General features: G+C 38.6%; 1 protein-coding gene across 1 annotated transcript in view; it reads right to left on the bottom strand.

Moving 5' to 3' along the window:
* Positions 1–2,554: 2,554 nt before the first annotated feature.
* itpr2 (inositol 1,4,5-trisphosphate receptor, type 2) overlaps positions 2,555–17,914 on the bottom strand; it is a 62,392-nt gene continuing 47,032 nt past the window's right edge. Inside the window, exons 46-57 of the mRNA XM_056765659.1 lie at positions 16,889–16,999; positions 16,611–16,803; positions 16,380–16,505; positions 15,437–15,612; positions 14,404–14,568; positions 13,873–14,056; positions 12,986–13,060; positions 12,048–12,175; positions 11,246–11,411; positions 10,540–10,700; positions 5,313–5,474; positions 2,555–3,351 (exon numbers count right to left, since the gene is read on the bottom strand). Coding sequence (XP_056621637.1) covers positions 3,268–3,351; positions 5,313–5,474; positions 10,540–10,700; positions 11,246–11,411; positions 12,048–12,175; positions 12,986–13,060; positions 13,873–14,056; positions 14,404–14,568; positions 15,437–15,612; positions 16,380–16,505; positions 16,611–16,803; positions 16,889–16,999 — 1,731 coding nt within the window. The 3' untranslated portion in view covers positions 2,555–3,267. The remainder of the gene's footprint in view (positions 3,352–5,312; positions 5,475–10,539; positions 10,701–11,245; positions 11,412–12,047; positions 12,176–12,985; positions 13,061–13,872; positions 14,057–14,403; positions 14,569–15,436; positions 15,613–16,379; positions 16,506–16,610; positions 16,804–16,888; positions 17,000–17,914) is intronic.

Raw genomic sequence — 17,914 nt, 5'->3', positions numbered from 1 at the left:
ATATCTTAGATAAAAACAGTCTCAGTCCTGCTACTTTAATGCATTCATCTTCCACTTATAAACCAGAAATGAATTTGAAAAATGAAGTACTTGAGATGGACCAATACTCATTTTGAATAGTTAAGTATGTGTGTTATTAGATTCTGTTTTGAAAAAACATACTTTCATTTTGAAGAGTTTCAACGAGCGAAAGGCACCCATTTGGTGGAATGGCCCATACACATGGATGACTCATTAACAGCTGTTTCCACGGGCTGCAAGTCGTCCACCATATTGGAACAATGTCAAAGTCAAATCCGGTCTGTGAACAGGAAGTTGACAGGGCATCATGTATGCACATCAAAGGATGTGCGTTGTTGCGTAGATACAAACATATTTTTGAACACAATCCAACAAGACAAAGGTGTCAGTTAAACAACTTTTAAGAGTAACTATAGAGACTTAAAGGGGTGATTCCCTGGAAAAATGTGTTTTTCTTTGTCTTTGGTGTGTTATAAGCTGCCCCTGCATGTATTAGACACTTAAAATTGCTAAAATTTAAGTTTAATTTAAGTGTCGGAACAGAATATGTATTTTCTTTAGAAGCGAATAGTCACTCAGACCTGTCTGAAACGCCTCGTGTAACCACACCCCGGCGAATCTACGTCAGTTCTTAACACGATTTGACTAAGACCGGCCAAACGTATACGTAAGTAAGGTGGGCATACCTGTAAGTACAATTGCTTTGGTAGTAGGTGGTAAGAGGCATTACATTTCTGCGAAGTTTTCGACCAATCACTACGCACTAGTGAACTGGCCAATCATAGCACACCTCACTTTTCAGAGCGATGAGCTTTGGAAATTTTCAGCACGTTTCAGAGAGGCGGGGCAAAGAGGAGATAAAAACATGCACAGTATGTGGAAAATACATCCTTTTTTAACCTTAAATCGTTTATACAAATTGCATTACATCTAATGCAATCAATAATATTAATTTTAGCCGCGTCAAATGACCCCTTTAAATGTCTGCTATATTTTTACTATAAAAGACTGTGCAAAGTTGTGTTTTTGAAAAATAAAATAACATTTTTACCTGACTGACAACACAACTGAGAGGCATTGACATGTCTGAAGCGGTCAAATGTGGCATCTACACACACATTTTATAGAAACAATGGATTAAGCATATAGTTAATTGGTCAATAAAGTTAGTGTATAGCACCTATAACTATTCATGTTTTAAATTTTAAATTGAATCTAGGTTTGTTAATCTCTAAAATCAAAATCTTTTAACATATACATTGGAATTTTGCCTTTTTTCCTCTTCAGGGATAGACTAAACATATTGATTCCTTTTGGAAAAAAAACGTATCCAATAAAATACCTTCTAAAAAAAAGAGTGTCCTTGTTCATCTGTGCCACCTGCTACAGACTGCTAAGGAGCAAGCTCTATTAACCTTTCGTTAATAAATCAGATATTCACATAACACCACATCCGCTCATACCATAATGCTTATTTAAAACAATGATCAATGTTCAGAACACTACATTAACAAACCAAACACCCCTCGACCCATTCATTGAATAACTGCTATATACATGACTATTGTTGTTAATCGATTGTTCCTGTTCTGTATTGGAATAGCATGCTTTAAATAGATGATCGGTCCTAGTCAGTGATTGGGGACAGTAAGTGAGAGTGGCAGCTATCCAACATACTCTCATCTCCCCCCTGATTGAGCATTCCAGAAGTTCTAGACGTTCCCTTGCTTAGTGACAGCTGTGAGCTATAAAGAAGCAGTCAGCAGCTAATTTTAACCTGCGCTAGAGTATAGTAACTACTAGACATGAGACTTTGCATTCCCTAGTAACTGGGTAGGGCTCTGTGGGCTAAACAAACAAGGAAAACTGTAACTAAAGCTACTAACAGGTGTTTTATTGATGGATGTTAACCCAGCAGAGTTTATCAGCAAAAGAAACAGATGCACTTCATTAGACTTTGATTTTAACTTTTTAATGATGTCAGTCGTCTTTGTTTTTCAGATCTGTTATCTGGTTGATGCAATTTTATCTCTTTTCTACATCTTATTGCACATCTGCAGTGCCATAAACACGAATTTTAAGTAACAAATGATTAACTATACAGTAAATAAAAGCTTTGATTTGGTAGTAACGCTCACCGTTCAATGCTATATCATTCCATCAATAAAAGGAGGGCCTTAATCTAAAAATACTCACGTCACATGTTTAAGCTCAGGTTACTCTCTTGAACTCTGAAATACTTGTCACGTGTAAAAACTCAGGTGCATTGTAGCTGATTAACAACACAGTCATTCTGCATAACATTTAGAATAAAGAGACAGCTCACCAAAAAATGCTCATTTATTCATTGTTTACTCACCCTTATGTCATTCCATACCTGTAGGACTTAGTTTCTTCTGCAGAACACAAAAGATGATATTTTGAAGAACGTTGGTAAACAAATGACACCGGACCCGTTTGGATAAAAAACCACTGAGACATTTCTCAAATTATCTCCTTGTGTTCCACATGTTTTAAATGACATGATACTGAATAAATGAAGAATTTTTATTTTTGTGAACTACCCCTTTAAGAAAGTTTTACGCCATTCACAGTCAAACTTTCCATACTACTAAACAAATATAATTTCTTTATTATTCTCTGTACAACTTTGTAAGACACATTTTTACTTAAAAAAACAAAGTAAAAATCATTAGAGGAATAGGACTAGGATCAAGAGGGTTTAGATCTTTGTAGGATGTGGAAAACATTGATTCCAACGGTCACATCATTAACTTATTATGAGACGATAATGTTTCCAGTCCTATAGTTTGCATAACAGAATCATACAGTAAGGCACCATAATTCAAAAAAGTACAAAGCGTTAGGCACTTTATGTTTCCAGTTATTCCAGCAATAATCCAGTTATGTACATGACAATTAAAATGTTAATGGTAATACTTTAAGTTTAAAAATCAGAGAGCCGTTCCAAAGGCAGTCCGAGTTAAACATGATCCCAATGGGCTGTTGAACACTGGCCTCAACAATACTGGTAACAAGCACGGTGTTTATGATTTTCCAAAATAAAACATTCCAGAATCTCCCAAATCTCTCAGATTTCTAAATCAGAAAGCACTTCAATGAGATGACACCATAGTCTTTAGTCGTTTCTGTTCATGTAACTACTGTTGTGTCATGTAAAGTGTGATATCACCATGCGTTGTTCATGGTGTGAATGTGAGCATCTATGTGTGAATAAGTTCGTCCTCAGTGCGCAGGGTGGATGTGATTGTTCATCTGTGATGGTCCCAGGAAGCCCATTCTCTGTTTATTCTTCCTTTGCTCTGTCATCTGTAGGCGTGTAAAAAACATTTTTAGACACTTTAGTCACTTCTCATGGTCTGCTCCCTCTGACAGTCATTTTGTTGTAAACCTTGTAGACTTTTTGAGCTGACGTGAAAGCATTCTATGTGGGCGAAATAGATTCGCTGTCTCCAAGGATGCCCCGTTTCAGTCAAATTGAACCCAATCTGAGAATGCACTGCAACAAGCTTAGTGGTAAAGATGGCTAATACATTTTTTTTAAATAAAAATTGGCTATAAAAACAGTTAACATAAAGCATGACTATTAAATGCAATACTTAATATATGCTTCTAGAGATAACAGTTTAGCATTATGATAATGCTAAACTCTACTAAAAAACTGTTGAGAAGCGAATTGAGTTGCATCCTTCTTATCCAAGCGATGTGTCCAGTGAGTAAACAATCCTACATTTATATCATAGAGGAGGAACACAATCTGCTATATTCAACTGGAAAGAGGCTGTTTATCTGAACACAACAAAGTCGAATTTCGCCTACAGGATCTGAGCTGGAAGTCAGACTGGCTGGAGCTGAGGGGTGAGGAGGATCTGTTTTATTATCTCTGGCTGTCAGGAGAGAAATCACTTTAATAAGTTATTTAACATCCAGCAGTGCAAGGAGAATTACAGTGAGCCGGCCCCTCATGACCACCAGAAGAACCGCTAGTGGATGAGGGGGGCTACAGTAGTCTACTGTGTCTGTTGTTGTATATACAGTAAATATATATATATATAAATATATATGTGTGTGTGTATATATATATATATATAAATGATATAACATAATACTATATTTTTGTTTTTGTATTCAGTTTTTTTGCTCCTTTTATTAGGAAACAAAATGTGTGACATTAACATGATCATTTTAATGCTCTCAGGTTTTAACTGCCCCATCCTTTAACAAGAGTTATAAAAAGTTACATAAAGACATAATCCATGCCGAAACATTCCGCATAGATCAGCTAAAATGATCGTTGACCTTGAAAAAAATTAAACTTCAGTCACTTTCCCTTGGCTGAGATTCTTCAGAAGGACATAAAGTTCAGATGTGCCACACAACCACAAACAGCATGAGGTTTGATGATCTTTCCGACGTTTAACTCTTTAAGTAATGTTTTCTTTTTTGTGGCGTTGCAGATACCAGAATCTGGCTTCATCAAGTCACCATGACTAGTTTTAACACTCAGCATGTGAGAATGAAGTGTAAATAAACCCACAGTCACATGCTGCCAATCATGTCTCAGATCTCCAAATGTTGCAACGTCATTTAGCAGTTTGTTTTTATGAAATTCTCTTTTAAGTTCTCGGAGAACTTTTGAGTACCGAAAGTTACAGAATACTTTCATAGTACATCAAGCTCTTTTATCTGCAGCAGCAGAGATCAAGGAAAACTTGATTCCTTGTGACCACTTTCAAGTTTCTGGTTCAACTGGCTCTGGTTCAATCGCTGCTGATTCTCAGTGACTGTGCATGTTTATGCTCGGGTACAGCACAGAACACAGTGAGAAGCTTAAATCTCACAACACGCTATGAAACCTGCAGAAACTATAAGTCAGAGAGATGCTTTTATGAGACCGAGCCATGGGGCAGCAATTTCCTTTCCAACGCCAACCAATTAAAAACTAAAGCTCTCTTCTCTTTCTGTCTCCCTCTGTGTCATGTGAATTAGTTAAACTGTTTGCGTTGAATCACATGTGGGCCAGGCAGGTGATATTAGCGATCTAACACAGCGGAGCAGAGCCGGAACATCCACGTTGCCGCGGGCCACCCGCCCCACCCCTGTGTTGACGCACTTCCACAGCGGGGCCGAACAGTCAACACTCCAGAGGCCAAGTGAGGAAGAAAGACCTTTGATTCACTGAGCATGAACAAGACCGGTTTGCTCATAGAGTGGTGTGAATGCAGGTCACTCTATTGGACGGGACGCAAGCATGTTGTGCTATACGTTACCTGCTCTTTAAGCTCAGCCAGCTGGCTGGACAGCAGTGCCACCAGTGCCACGGTAGTGTCCAACCTCTCCTGCAGCAATCGGATCTCGTTTTGTTCGCTCTCTCCCTCAGAGCTCAATAAAGACATGGCCCGCATCCTTGGAAACCAGTCTAGATTCTTCTCCTGAAAGAAACGGAGATGTGAATGACACTTGGAATTGTTCATCTTTTTTATTAGGGATGTGCTAGAGGAGATATCCGAAAAACCAATTTGGTTTAGGGTCACGAGGCACAGATTGAACATGGCAATGAATGGATTTTACATGCAACACTACAAAGGGATAAAAAGGAGTAATGAGTTCGAAAAATACACACAACCTTGGGTTGAATAACACTATTACAGTATTCACAATAAATGAATTTAAAAGAATGATTCAAGTGAAAATGTCCTTCAGTAGATTATGACGCAAACATAGTACCAAAAACAAAGTAGTTCTCATGCAAAAGAAACAACAGGCCGAGTAAAAAAAGGATTTTTTCCTGGATTTAGATAATAACAGTGAGTCATTATGCTTTGTCAAGTGTGTGGGCCTGCACGGTAGCTCGCGTTCAACAGTGTTGTTTGTGCTCTGTAATTTATTGTGTGCGATCGGTGTGTATATGACTTTATCTTGTCTGGGGGTGGGGGGGGGGGGTCTTCCGTCTGTGTCTGTGGCATGTGTGATATAAGGAGGGGGTAACAGTGCAGCAGCTCATCACAGGCAGTTATGTAAGGTGCTCTTCACAGTCAGCCTGACAGGAGCGATGCAAGGTGCTCAGAGCGTTCCAGGATATGTTTAGAGGTGGGAAAGCGCTGCCTTCCGATCTTATACAACCACGAAACAACACACACAACACGCACACACTCGCGGGGAGACATACCCGAGACGCCTTCTGCGTCTTCGCTTTCTCTGGCGTACGATAGAACAAGTCTTTCCAACAACAAATCTTCAAATCAAAATCAGGACCACTGATAGATATGCACCGAATCAAGTTTCAGAAGATAAATTCTTATTAGGGAATGGTTCATGATGACGTCCGCGAAAAAACATTAAAGCCTTTATGCGGGAGGTGTGGTAAAGCGTAGGTGAATCAAGGACAGAGGAACAGAGACCAGACTGTATTTTTCGGGTCTTATGAACAGATTTATTTTTCAGGATCTTCACTGAAAGATGCAACTTAGGGATACAACAAACAAACATGAAAACAAGGCTGTCCTTTGGCCTCTTTTTCATGGTTGGTTAAAAAAAAAACAGATTGATTGGAGACAATGTCTCTTTTTCACAAGACTTCGAGAGTATTAAACGATCAAGCCTTTTTTATAAAGCATGAGGGACCGTGCTATATTATGAATACAGTCATGCACGAAGCGCATTGCTAGGCGTGACATGCATTGATGCTGTGATACAGTATATTATAAATTCAGCACATCTACTCACCAATACAATCAATCCATAAATCCATACAAGTTATTATTTACAAATCATAAATATCAGCCTTCTATTATATTTAGTTAAACATCGAGACCCAGAAAAAAATATTTTTTAGTTCTAAAATATCTGGAGATCCGTTAAAAGGGGGGTCGTGGACCACCAACAGGCCAGGCTGTGTGTAGGGAGGCATTTCCGCCCCAGATTTTCGTTGGGCCCCTGCACAATTGTGCAGCTGATAATAAAAAAAAGCAGCATGATTCAGTCTGTGTTCCCCTGTCTTTACGTTTGTTTTCCTGAGTTCCTGTTTCCTCAGGTCATTTTGTAGTTTCTTTGATTATTAGTTCAGTGTTAATATTGTCACATGTTCATTGTTTTATTATATATTTCATTGTATATTATATATCCCTTGTGTTTCATTTGTCATTGGTCAGTCGTTGTTTTAGTGTCCCTGTTATCTGCTGTTTTCATGAATTGCTTTTGTTCCTTGTTGCTTTATTCTTTTATTACAAGTACTTTGATTTTTATTTAATCAATCTTATGCTGCACGTGGATCCGCTTCCTGCCTGGATTACTCACATGTTACAGAATGAAATTTAGCGGTATCTAGTGTTGAGGCTGTGAATTGCAACCAATGTCTTAATCCACCCTCCCTTTCAAAGCACTACGGCAGGTGACACAGGACAAAGATGTCACGTTTCCGCTTCTTTCCCGAAGGAGATAATGTATTTACGAAAAGCACTCTGTAGCGCAGTATGTCTGTTTACGGCTACTTTAGAAACAACATGACGAAATCCATGTAAGGGGTGTATGTAGGTAGAAATAGCTCATAATAAGGTAATAAAAACAAATGCTTTATACATACCTGAAGACATTTCAGCTATGTATATTCTATCGCATTTCTGTCAATAGATCCTCCAAAAAATGTAAACACTGGTTCTTAAAATACTTTTTATTAATATGATCTAATAAATATGATTAGTCAAGTGATTTGTCACAGAAAAATGGGAAAAATATTCATGCAATGAACTACGACGATATTACTAAAATGCTGCCCAACCAGACATTCTAAATAGCCTCCAGTCCACCTAGCCTGATACCGGGCCTGCCAATAAATAAAAAATGCTGTTCAACTTCAGAGCCAGGGCATTCAAAATCTCCTCTGAACGACTGACACTGCACTTTAAATGTGACATGAGGAGGTATTTTAAAATCAAAAATATGAAACGCTTTAAGTGTGGATCGATCATATGAAGACACTCGCACCGGCAGATTCACACCACGGCAGGCGTTTGTGTGAGGAAGGTGTCTGAGTTGTCATTAAAGTGCCATTAAACATTTCTCCCCATCTGATAGACAGCATAATAATTGCGTCACGTGTCCTCGCCTCTCATCGCTATAAAGCCGCTGTTTTGTAACTGAAAAGCGGTTTCAGAGCTCCGCCGTCGAATCGGCTCTGGAAATAGAAGCATGATTGCAATAATCAGTTTGATTAACATGGCTGGCCGCTGCACACATTCCTGCAGTGATCTGTTCTCACACACACACATACATACGGCTCGAGACGCCCAGCTGGGGGGAAAATCAGAAGTGAGACACATCCCATGGTGAATTTGTGACCTTTGAACCCGCATTGATCGCAAGTCTAGAGGCCGAGACGTTTTTTTCTTGATGCTGCCGACAGTGCATGACGACAGCGTTGCCAAGGAGATGTCTGACTCACTGTGTGATAATGAGCGGTGTAGCAGGTGTGTGTGTGTGTGTGTGTAGGACAGGAGAGCACGTGTGAATAGGCTGAGCTAATCGCGGGCCACTTGGGATAGGTTACATAACAGTGTGACTGCTGCAGTACCTGCACTCTCTCTCTCTCTCTCTCTCTCTCTCCAACAGACTGTGAGTGATAATCACGCACAAACATAACAGTATACTGCGGCGTACCTGCTTGAACGCAAGCCTGTGTATTAATCTTTATGATGTTCTTACTAGAGAAGTGTATCTTCCTCTATAGGCGATTTTTGCTTTAAATGTGGGCAATGATGTTAGTCAGGGTCCATTTGTAGAGCGTGTACGTGTGTGTTCTAATTTGACCTTAGACTAAACAAACACGCAAAAGAGTCAGACTGCAGTGCTTTATATACCGCTACAGTATCATGTCTGTTGTTATCATACAAGAGATGAAGATCTGAGACAGAACAAATCATTTTACCGGAAAAACTAAACAATCATTTCTATGCATTGGCCATACATCTCATATCACTCCTGTCTCAGCTTTAATGAGAGTCTTTGTGGCAACACCCAATAATGATTTAATACGCCAATGAAATTAGATGATAGATGGACAGACAGACCTTTTCACAGTTTCATTTTACATACAAATTTCACGTCAATGTTTTCTTCTGCAATTTTTGTGAATTTTTTTATAAACATTCTCAATGGGTGTGTAAGAGTGTAGTGCTCAACTCTACATGGTTAATAAAGCGAGTTATCTATTCACAGTGTATTTTATGAAATATAATAAAACTCCTCTCTCTGTATAAAGTAAAACCACCTCCACTACAGTATGATCTTTAGCACCATTATCAGAGAGACAGAACCCTTAACAAGGGTTTTAATTACTACACTGCTTCAATATATGAGATGCAAGGTCACTTACACACACATATAAACATAAACAAACAAACACGCATGCACGCACACACACACACACACACAAACTCTTCAAGGAACTTCAATGCAGGGAGTCTTTCTCCTGTTTTAAGGGGCGTTTCTGTCTGTTTCTGATGGCGCCTGCTGTAGACAGTCAGCTTGGAGTCAGTGGCAAAGACACAGAGACACACACACATTCTCAGCAAACTCTCTGTGGGAGTCCTTGGTTTGTGCTGCCAACAACGTCAACAATGACAAAGCAAACAAGAATCCGCTTACAGGCAAAGTTATTTAATCAAAACATAAATCATGCGTCAATTAAGTGTTGTAATGAATATTTTATTCACAAGTTTGGAAATAAATTACCGCTTGTTGAGCGAAAACACAACTGGCCGTGTCATTGACTGTGGCAGACGTATTGGCACAGGCACAGCATACTGTGACTTTGTCTGAGGCTCAGACGGCACACCCACGGACGTCCCACAGTTTACACGCTAACCATTCAATGAAAACAAAACTAGCGTCTAGTTAGCTCTTATGCATTGGACTAACTTTACACAACTTTTTTTTGTTTTTTCAATGCACTCGTAGTCTTTCTATAGAGTTGTAACACTGGTTTGATTTTGTGGTGTAATAGTTCTGTTCAACTTATAGTTCACGACTGATAGCACATCCAATTAAAATGAAATCCCTTGCAATGTCAGTCATACGTCTTTATCTACATGGGTCGGTTCTTGACCAACAAAGCTTTGGCTAAGTGAGACCGTGAGCAAAACAAAATTCTCTTAGGAAATGAGTGGATGTACAAACAATGATACTATGAGCGATTTTCCACCATCGCTCCGACCCGTTCTAAGCACAGTCTGAAACGGTTAGTTGCGTTTCCACGTGAGCCTGGTTCGACATGGCACGATACCAAACTGTTCTAGGCGCGGAATTATGCTAATGAATGCACAGAGGCGTTATAGCTCAGTCTCTTGTGTTACCAAGGTAGCGTGTGATGCAATTGTGTTTACATTAAAAAAAATTGCTATCAGCCCTGCGGTGGAAAATGAAACCGGAGTGGAACGATTAAGCAACAAGAACAATTTGGCGCGATAATTAAAAAAGCCCAAAATGTTGCAATGAACTAACCTTTATCATCTGGGCCACGTAGCTCTCGGGACCCGTGTACTCTGTGGGGTCTTTCACCTTGATCAAGACAAGAAAGTACAAATAGTGCCACATGTTGTGCTCCGACTTGATGTGTTCCTCGAAAGACACGGTCTTGTTATCAAACTTGTCTCTTTCAAGGCCTGAAAACAAACAGATAACAAAATTTGAAAAAAGGGTTCTTTTTGTCTGACTATAGGAATCACTTTGTTTCATTCATAGCGCTTCACTGCGGTTAAGTCACTGTACAACCTTATTCTTCGATGATTTCTCTTACATAAACTTTATTTCCTCTTTTCAAATTTCACCATGATCACAGTTCAATCGTTTAAATAAAAAGTGCATTCACAGACCTCTTATACTAATTCAAACGTAGTCAGTTTAACATATCGTGACATCTGCTTAGAGTCAATCTACGGGATGGTTCCAAGACTTTCCAGGATGTTTTTCTGGTGTGCAGATGTTGAGAAAAGCTCACATCAAAGGGGCCTTACTGTGTCTTATAGATTTTATGTACTGCATCAAAAAAGACACAGTATAGTTTTACAAGACTATACTGTCTTATGATTGGCTCATGCTTTCCTCCATGAGGACATACTGAATTATACTGAAATATACTGATATGCAAACATGGGTTGTGTCAGCATTAGCACTCTCATTTCTGCATGAATGGACAGCAAAGACGTACCACAAATAAAGCAGGTGGTCTTCAGAATCTCCTCCTTCCGCTGTTTCTCACTCCTCAAGTCAGCGAATGTATCGATGATCACACCAAAGATGAGGTTTAGCACAATGATGATGACGATGAAGAAGAACAAGAGGTCGTACACGACACGCGCCGGAAACATGGGCTCCTGAGGAGCAACATTAGGAAGTTTATGGAATATTTATCTACAGAAAATAAAACTGGAGAAACAAGTCAAAATAATAGAAAATATATCTTTTTTATTAACCCAAATACTGCATAGAAAACACGTTCATATTCACTTTTAGGCAATACAACAGTCCTATTTGTAATTAGGAAAATTCGAAAAATATATTTTTATGTGATAACCTGGATTTTTATCAGTTTTCATGCGACTTGTCATCTGTCAGTCTTTTACTTTGCTGTGGGATGACTTTATGTCTCAACTGAAGTTTAGAACTGGACTGTGGCTGAACATATAGGTTATTAAATAGTAAATCCTAAAACCTCCTAAACAACTGCTTTGAAGTCACCTCTATTACAGATTATCATGAAATTATTGTTCTGCAGTTTTCTATCATCCTGAAAGAGACTCAAACCGACAGAAGCCTTTGAAGCTAGCGTGACTGATTCTGCAACGCTTCAAAGCGTATAGTTAGATGCACACAGAGAGTAAAGTGAATGCAGAAGCCTTGTATGAAGAAGAGATGCCTGTCGTCTCCACTGCTGTGAATGTATTTGCAACATTGTGATTTATTGGTGTAGCTCATGTCCGAGTGTGTTGTGTTGATGACATTTCGCTCACTTCTTTGGAGAGCTTGCGCAGAACATCTGCGATTCCTCCTCCGTTCCTCAGCCCGTGGTTCAGGACCGTAATGATACACATCAGCAGGGTGTCACAGACACGTTCTACACCATCAACTACTTCCTCCCCTGGGATGGACACATGCACACAGACACGCGTATATACAGTTTAATGGTTTGTGGATTATAAAGATTTTCAAAGGTATATGAAACTAGGATTACATAGGATGAATAGGATTACAATTTAACCTATAATAAACATGATTTTGCATTGTTGGACCCCTGCTGGATTTAACATATTGTACTGTGCTATATCAGTTTATGTCTTCAAGTTCATTATGTCATACTGACATGAGCCTTTTTAAAATGTACAGCAGAGACTATGAAAAGACGCATAAAAATGTAAAGAGAGACTGTCACATTTCATCGCTCATTCTTTCAGAGAGGTCAACAGACAGCAGACAGAGAGAGGGAGCGAGCGAGAAAGAGAGAGAGAGACACGTGCTGATATCTACAGGCACAGGTGATCTATAAAGACTCGTAGCACAAAGCAGAACAAAGCGGCACATGAGTCATGCCTTCAACACACACACAATCCTCAACACCTCAACCTCTAGAGACGAGAGGACTACCTTGAAATACAAACACATATAAAATCCATACGCACACAAATGAAACATGGCACCATGTTATTCAGAAGGGTGTGATAGAGGTCAATTTAAAGGAGAAACTGAGGAGCTATGTAAAAAATATGAAGTCTTAATGTATTGTATGTCTTTCAATAAATTACAAAAATGTGGAAAATCATGGCATTTGGTTTTTTACTAGTATCAATGACATTTTGCAATAATGCATTAATATTCACACATGTTAAGTGTGGTTTATTTGCCCTGGATCTTTGGCCAATTTGTCCAGTTACCTTTGGGTGTACTGACTTACCGTGTTGAGGTTTAAAGGGGGAGTTAGAACACGTCTCACTTGAACAGCTCTTGGAATCCCTCATATTTGGTCTCTCTAAAAAACGAAGCAGACAAATACTGTAATTGTTTGTTAAATTCATCTTTCAAGGAACTTCTCATAAACCCATAAAAGCCCGCATAAATATATGCCTTCCCACATGACTTGCTTTAATAAATCCTTAACATCCCGTCTTACATCTTTTGAGTTTCATGGTAGGACTCATATGGGTTTGGATCAACATGAGGGACAGTAAACGACAGAAAGTTACATATTTGGTGATCTGTTTTTTCAACAATTCAAAGGACTGGATTGATTTAGCTTCGATGTCTTCAGCACAAACTGACATCTGAAGCTAATCTACTCAGTCGAAAGTTTAATAAATGATGTTTATTGTATTCCAGCACATGCATGCATGTGTTTTACGAATGTGCCCTTTCGTCCCTGGTGTTTGTGTAGGGCTACAGTCCAGAGAGGAAGTGATTACATAAGGGAGTGTGGCCTATGCCGGGTTATGCAACAGGTGCCATGTGCTAGCAGATACTCACCCATCTCAACACAGCCTCACAGCAATGTGTGTTTACATAAAGAAGCACACGGACATAAATACTGTACACGGCTATTGCAGCGGTAACACGTCCATATGTAAATGCATGCCCAAAAAATGAGTCGCAAAACTGGAAGCCTTTCATTAATCTCGCTAAAATATTTACACAAATAATCCCTCGGGTGTGTCCAGCTCCTCGCTGTTACATGATAATGACCTCCGCACTTCAGAACGTCACGGTAATAAGAAATGTAAGACCGAAACAACACGTTCTTGAGCGGATGACCATAAGAACATGCAGACCAGGATACTTCAGACTTACTTAATGAAGGGTGATGGTCCACTTCCATCAGAAAGTCATCTTTAAAGAAGAGGAATCCCACGATGGAGAAGAGGTACACCAGGATGATGGCCAAAACAGCTGTGAGGAAGATGGAGCGTCCGTTCTTTGTCACGCTTCTCATTACGTTCAAAAGCGTTTCTTCCCTCCGAACGAGATCAAACAGCTACAGAGATTGAAAAGGTAAGAAAAGACTGAGCTTGCAAAGGAACGTGAATCAAATTGAACAACCTACAGTTCAATATACAGTTCTAACAAACATATCACTTTAAAACACTCATGGAGGCCAACTATGAAGAAGCACTATATCTTTTAGTGAAAAGCACTATAATAAATTTGCTTGGTAAAATAGCTAAAGTGTCATATAATGTGAATATACTGTCAAATGTAAACAACCCACAGCACAGCCTCTTGTATAATATTGTTTAAATAAACTACATAAATATAAAATAAAGAGACATACATGTTTAATTCTATAGTTATATTTATTAAGTTGTAAATACGGACTCTTACCAGTATGCTGTAGAAGAACTCGTGTACAAACAGACCCAACATGCACACAATGACGTAACCGACATGGATAAGGAAGAAAATGTCCATGATGACCGCCTTGTACCCTCGCGTGAACGTGCCCTGGTTCCCCACAAAACTCACCAGGAACACAATCTTATTCAGCAGCTGTGAAGAGACAATGCACTCGTACCATTAGAGCTGGAAACATCCTTAAGATCACATTAAAAAACAGCCTTCATACTTTTCAGTGCCAGTTTTGGAGGTTCTCATCTGATATGGGTAACGCGTGTTCTGATAGGGTCGTGTAACAACGGTGATTGTATAAATGCAATAAAGTGCACCACAAATAGCAGCGTCATTTCAAATCCTTTGGAAACAAATAATCTAACATGTCAGAAATGCCAGAATGTGTGTTGTGTTGTGAATTATAAAGCAACTACATTTCAAGAAACATTTAGAAACTAATTATTACGTTACTTTATTTAATATTTATATTGCGTAATGTTGGCCCTAGGCCTTTCAATTCAATATTTGGCAATATTTGTTTTTACAATTTCGGGTTACGACTTGATACCCAACGTGAAATCTGGTTCCTGAAGTGGTGTCAACTACAAAATAAATCCCAGACTCTCAGAATCTGTTTCAGCACATGTCTCTGCTGGTTCTACATGCGGTGCCATAATGGCTGCGGAGATGCCAGCAGGAGCAGACGCACAGACTGACACAACAGAGGGTAGAGTCCGCAGTTTCAACACTGAAGCTCCAATTGGTTGGAAAGGTATGAAATCGCTCTTATATGATCACACATCAAGCACATCAAGTTCTATCTTCAAAATATCATCCACGGTCGTTTTTCACATTAAGCCATATATCAAGCTGCTTCTAGCATTTATTCAGTGTTTTACTGGAATGTTTATGGTCTTTTCTAACAGAACTGAGGTTTTAAATACAATCTGACATTTAATCTATTAACAGTTACGGACAGTTGACAGGCTGCACGAAGCATGAATGGGTGATAATGAATTTGTCTTACGTTGGCAGCCCCCAGGAGCAGCAGCGTGGGTGCTAAACCCAGTGTGTATATAGAGCGGAGGATGATGGTGACCAGGAACGCCAGGATGCCACCAGGCCGAGGCAGCACAAATAGCATGAAGGTGCTCACAATCACGGCCAACCAAAGCAAGAAGCACAGGAGCGGCGGCAACGTACCTGCCAGACGAAATAAACAAAATATGAATTGATTAATTAATACTGTAAAATGATATGGTCTTTATTGCTTAGTATTATAGAATCTTGTGGGTGTAAATTGCCCCGCAAAAAGAGGGTATATTTTTTAAAACATTTATATCTTTAAATAAAAAAATCAATGACATTTAATTTATAATCTGTAATTTCTCAAATTTTTCCCATGAAACAGAAAAGGGAAAGGTTCTTTGTAAAAATAACTTGTGTAGTGTTGGGAAAAAAAAAACCTGTTTGCACCTGTCAATATGTATAAAGTCGACACACCAAAGTTAAAAAATATGAATAATGTAATATTAGACTATCACAAACGTAAATAAATAGAAAAAAATGTACATGTCAAACTATTTATCACAATTTATTGAATCCGGAATATAAGTTTGTATTTACATATGTCTGTGCACATATGCACTGTATACATATGCATATATTTAAGAAAAATATAAAATAATAAAATTAATAAACATTTATAAATAATTTCAATTATTGGTAAATATAAACAAACACATCTTAATATTTCATATATATATCAAATATATATATATATATATATATATATATATATATATATATATATAAATAGATAAATGTATGTGTATGTATTTGTGTTTATAAATACAAAATATAAACAAAATTAATATGTAAACACTTTTATTATGGATGCCATTTAGAAATAATTAAAAAAAGGATGGAAAAGATGATTACAGACATAAAAATTATTAAGCATGAACTACCTTCATCGCCATCATCTCCAAATGGGTAGAAAAGTGCAACTGCCAAATTGACCAGCACAGCAAAGTTAAATGAGATACTACCCCATAAAGATATATGCTTCGACACCCAGAAGAGTGGTGCGTTACCTGCAAAAACATCAATACATCAGCGTAATAAGTCAATATGAAATCAGTACAAACTAGACACAAGGTTGTGATGGTTACATTTCTCTGCAAAGAAAACCATCTCACTTCTTATTTTCTTCTGCCATTTCATTTCATTGTAGAGATCGTCGAACTGCTGGAAGAAATCATTGACCTTGCTGCCCTGGTCATCTCTCTCTGTGGTTGTAAACACGCGCACTTTCGATTCTTCCGTTAGGTACTCGCAGATGTTGGGCACAGGAAACACTATCTGTTCCATGGTGCGGTCATGACGCACAATCTGAAATGTGAAACATAAAAACCTTGTCTCATGTTATGATCAAAAATTATGAAACTAAACAATGAAACATAAAAACATGACATACTTCAATCTGTGCGGTGTGGTTGGTGAAGTATGTGAGCGCGTCATCTCCTTCGATGCTGAGGTCAGGGCCAGGTTTCAAACTCTGCTGGAGGTCTTTTCTATGTCGTGCCAACTGATCATCAGAAACACAGCAGTCAATACATCAATTTCAACAGATATCAGAAACAACGGCTCAATATGGGTGTATTAGTGACAGATTAGTGATCGAGTCGTTTCATAATATCATGGATGAATCGGTGCATATGAGGCCGGATTAATCGATCTGATCATCTCTAAATCAAACACACATTTCAGGGGAAGCCCACTAGCGGAGCTCTGGTGTTTCTCTTAATGCCTGGATACCCACAGTGAGATGATGACATCCAGGCCTGTAACCAAAACAGCACCCTGACAACAATTTTTTGATCATTTCCACCGGATGACAGGATCAAAAGGAAGCAAAGAATCAATAATGCTTAACAGGAACCAAGCGGTTCACATTCAAGAGAAGAATCATATCCAGCTTTAATCTTCCTAGTAGCATGACCTTGTAAACTAACGGTACTGTTTAGCGTGTTGACAAAATGTTTATATGCTCTCCTACTTGTAAGTCGCTTTGGATAAAAGTGTCTGCCAAATTAATAAATGTAAAAAAAGCCCTCTATTATTTTCACAGGGCATTGAGATAAAAAAAATGGTTTGCTCTCCTCTTAACAGGGCACAAGTTGGCCATTCTATCACAAAACTTGACACAGTGTTTACATCTCGCAGAACCCAAAAGTCAGAAAGGGATATTGTTACATTTTAAAAGGGTAGTTTTACCAATAGTACAAATTCTGTCATTATTTATTCACCCGCATATCATTTGAAACCTGTGTATGAGTTTTTCTTCAGTGCCACACAAAAGAAGATGTTTTGAGAAATGTCTAAGGGGTTTTGTGTCCGTACAATAGATGTCAATTGGGAACAATGTTAGCAACGTTTTTCAACATATCTTCTTTTGTGGCACTGAAGAAAGAGTCATATAGAGGTTTGAAATAACATTAGG

This window comes from Triplophysa dalaica, chromosome 14 (assembly GCF_015846415.1).
Source record: "Triplophysa dalaica isolate WHDGS20190420 chromosome 14, ASM1584641v1, whole genome shotgun sequence".
In the NCBI taxonomy this organism is placed as follows: Eukaryota; Metazoa; Chordata; class Actinopteri; order Cypriniformes; family Nemacheilidae; genus Triplophysa; species Triplophysa dalaica.
Note: the sequence above shows the minus strand (reverse complement) of the source record. Positions and strands in the feature narration are given on the sequence as shown.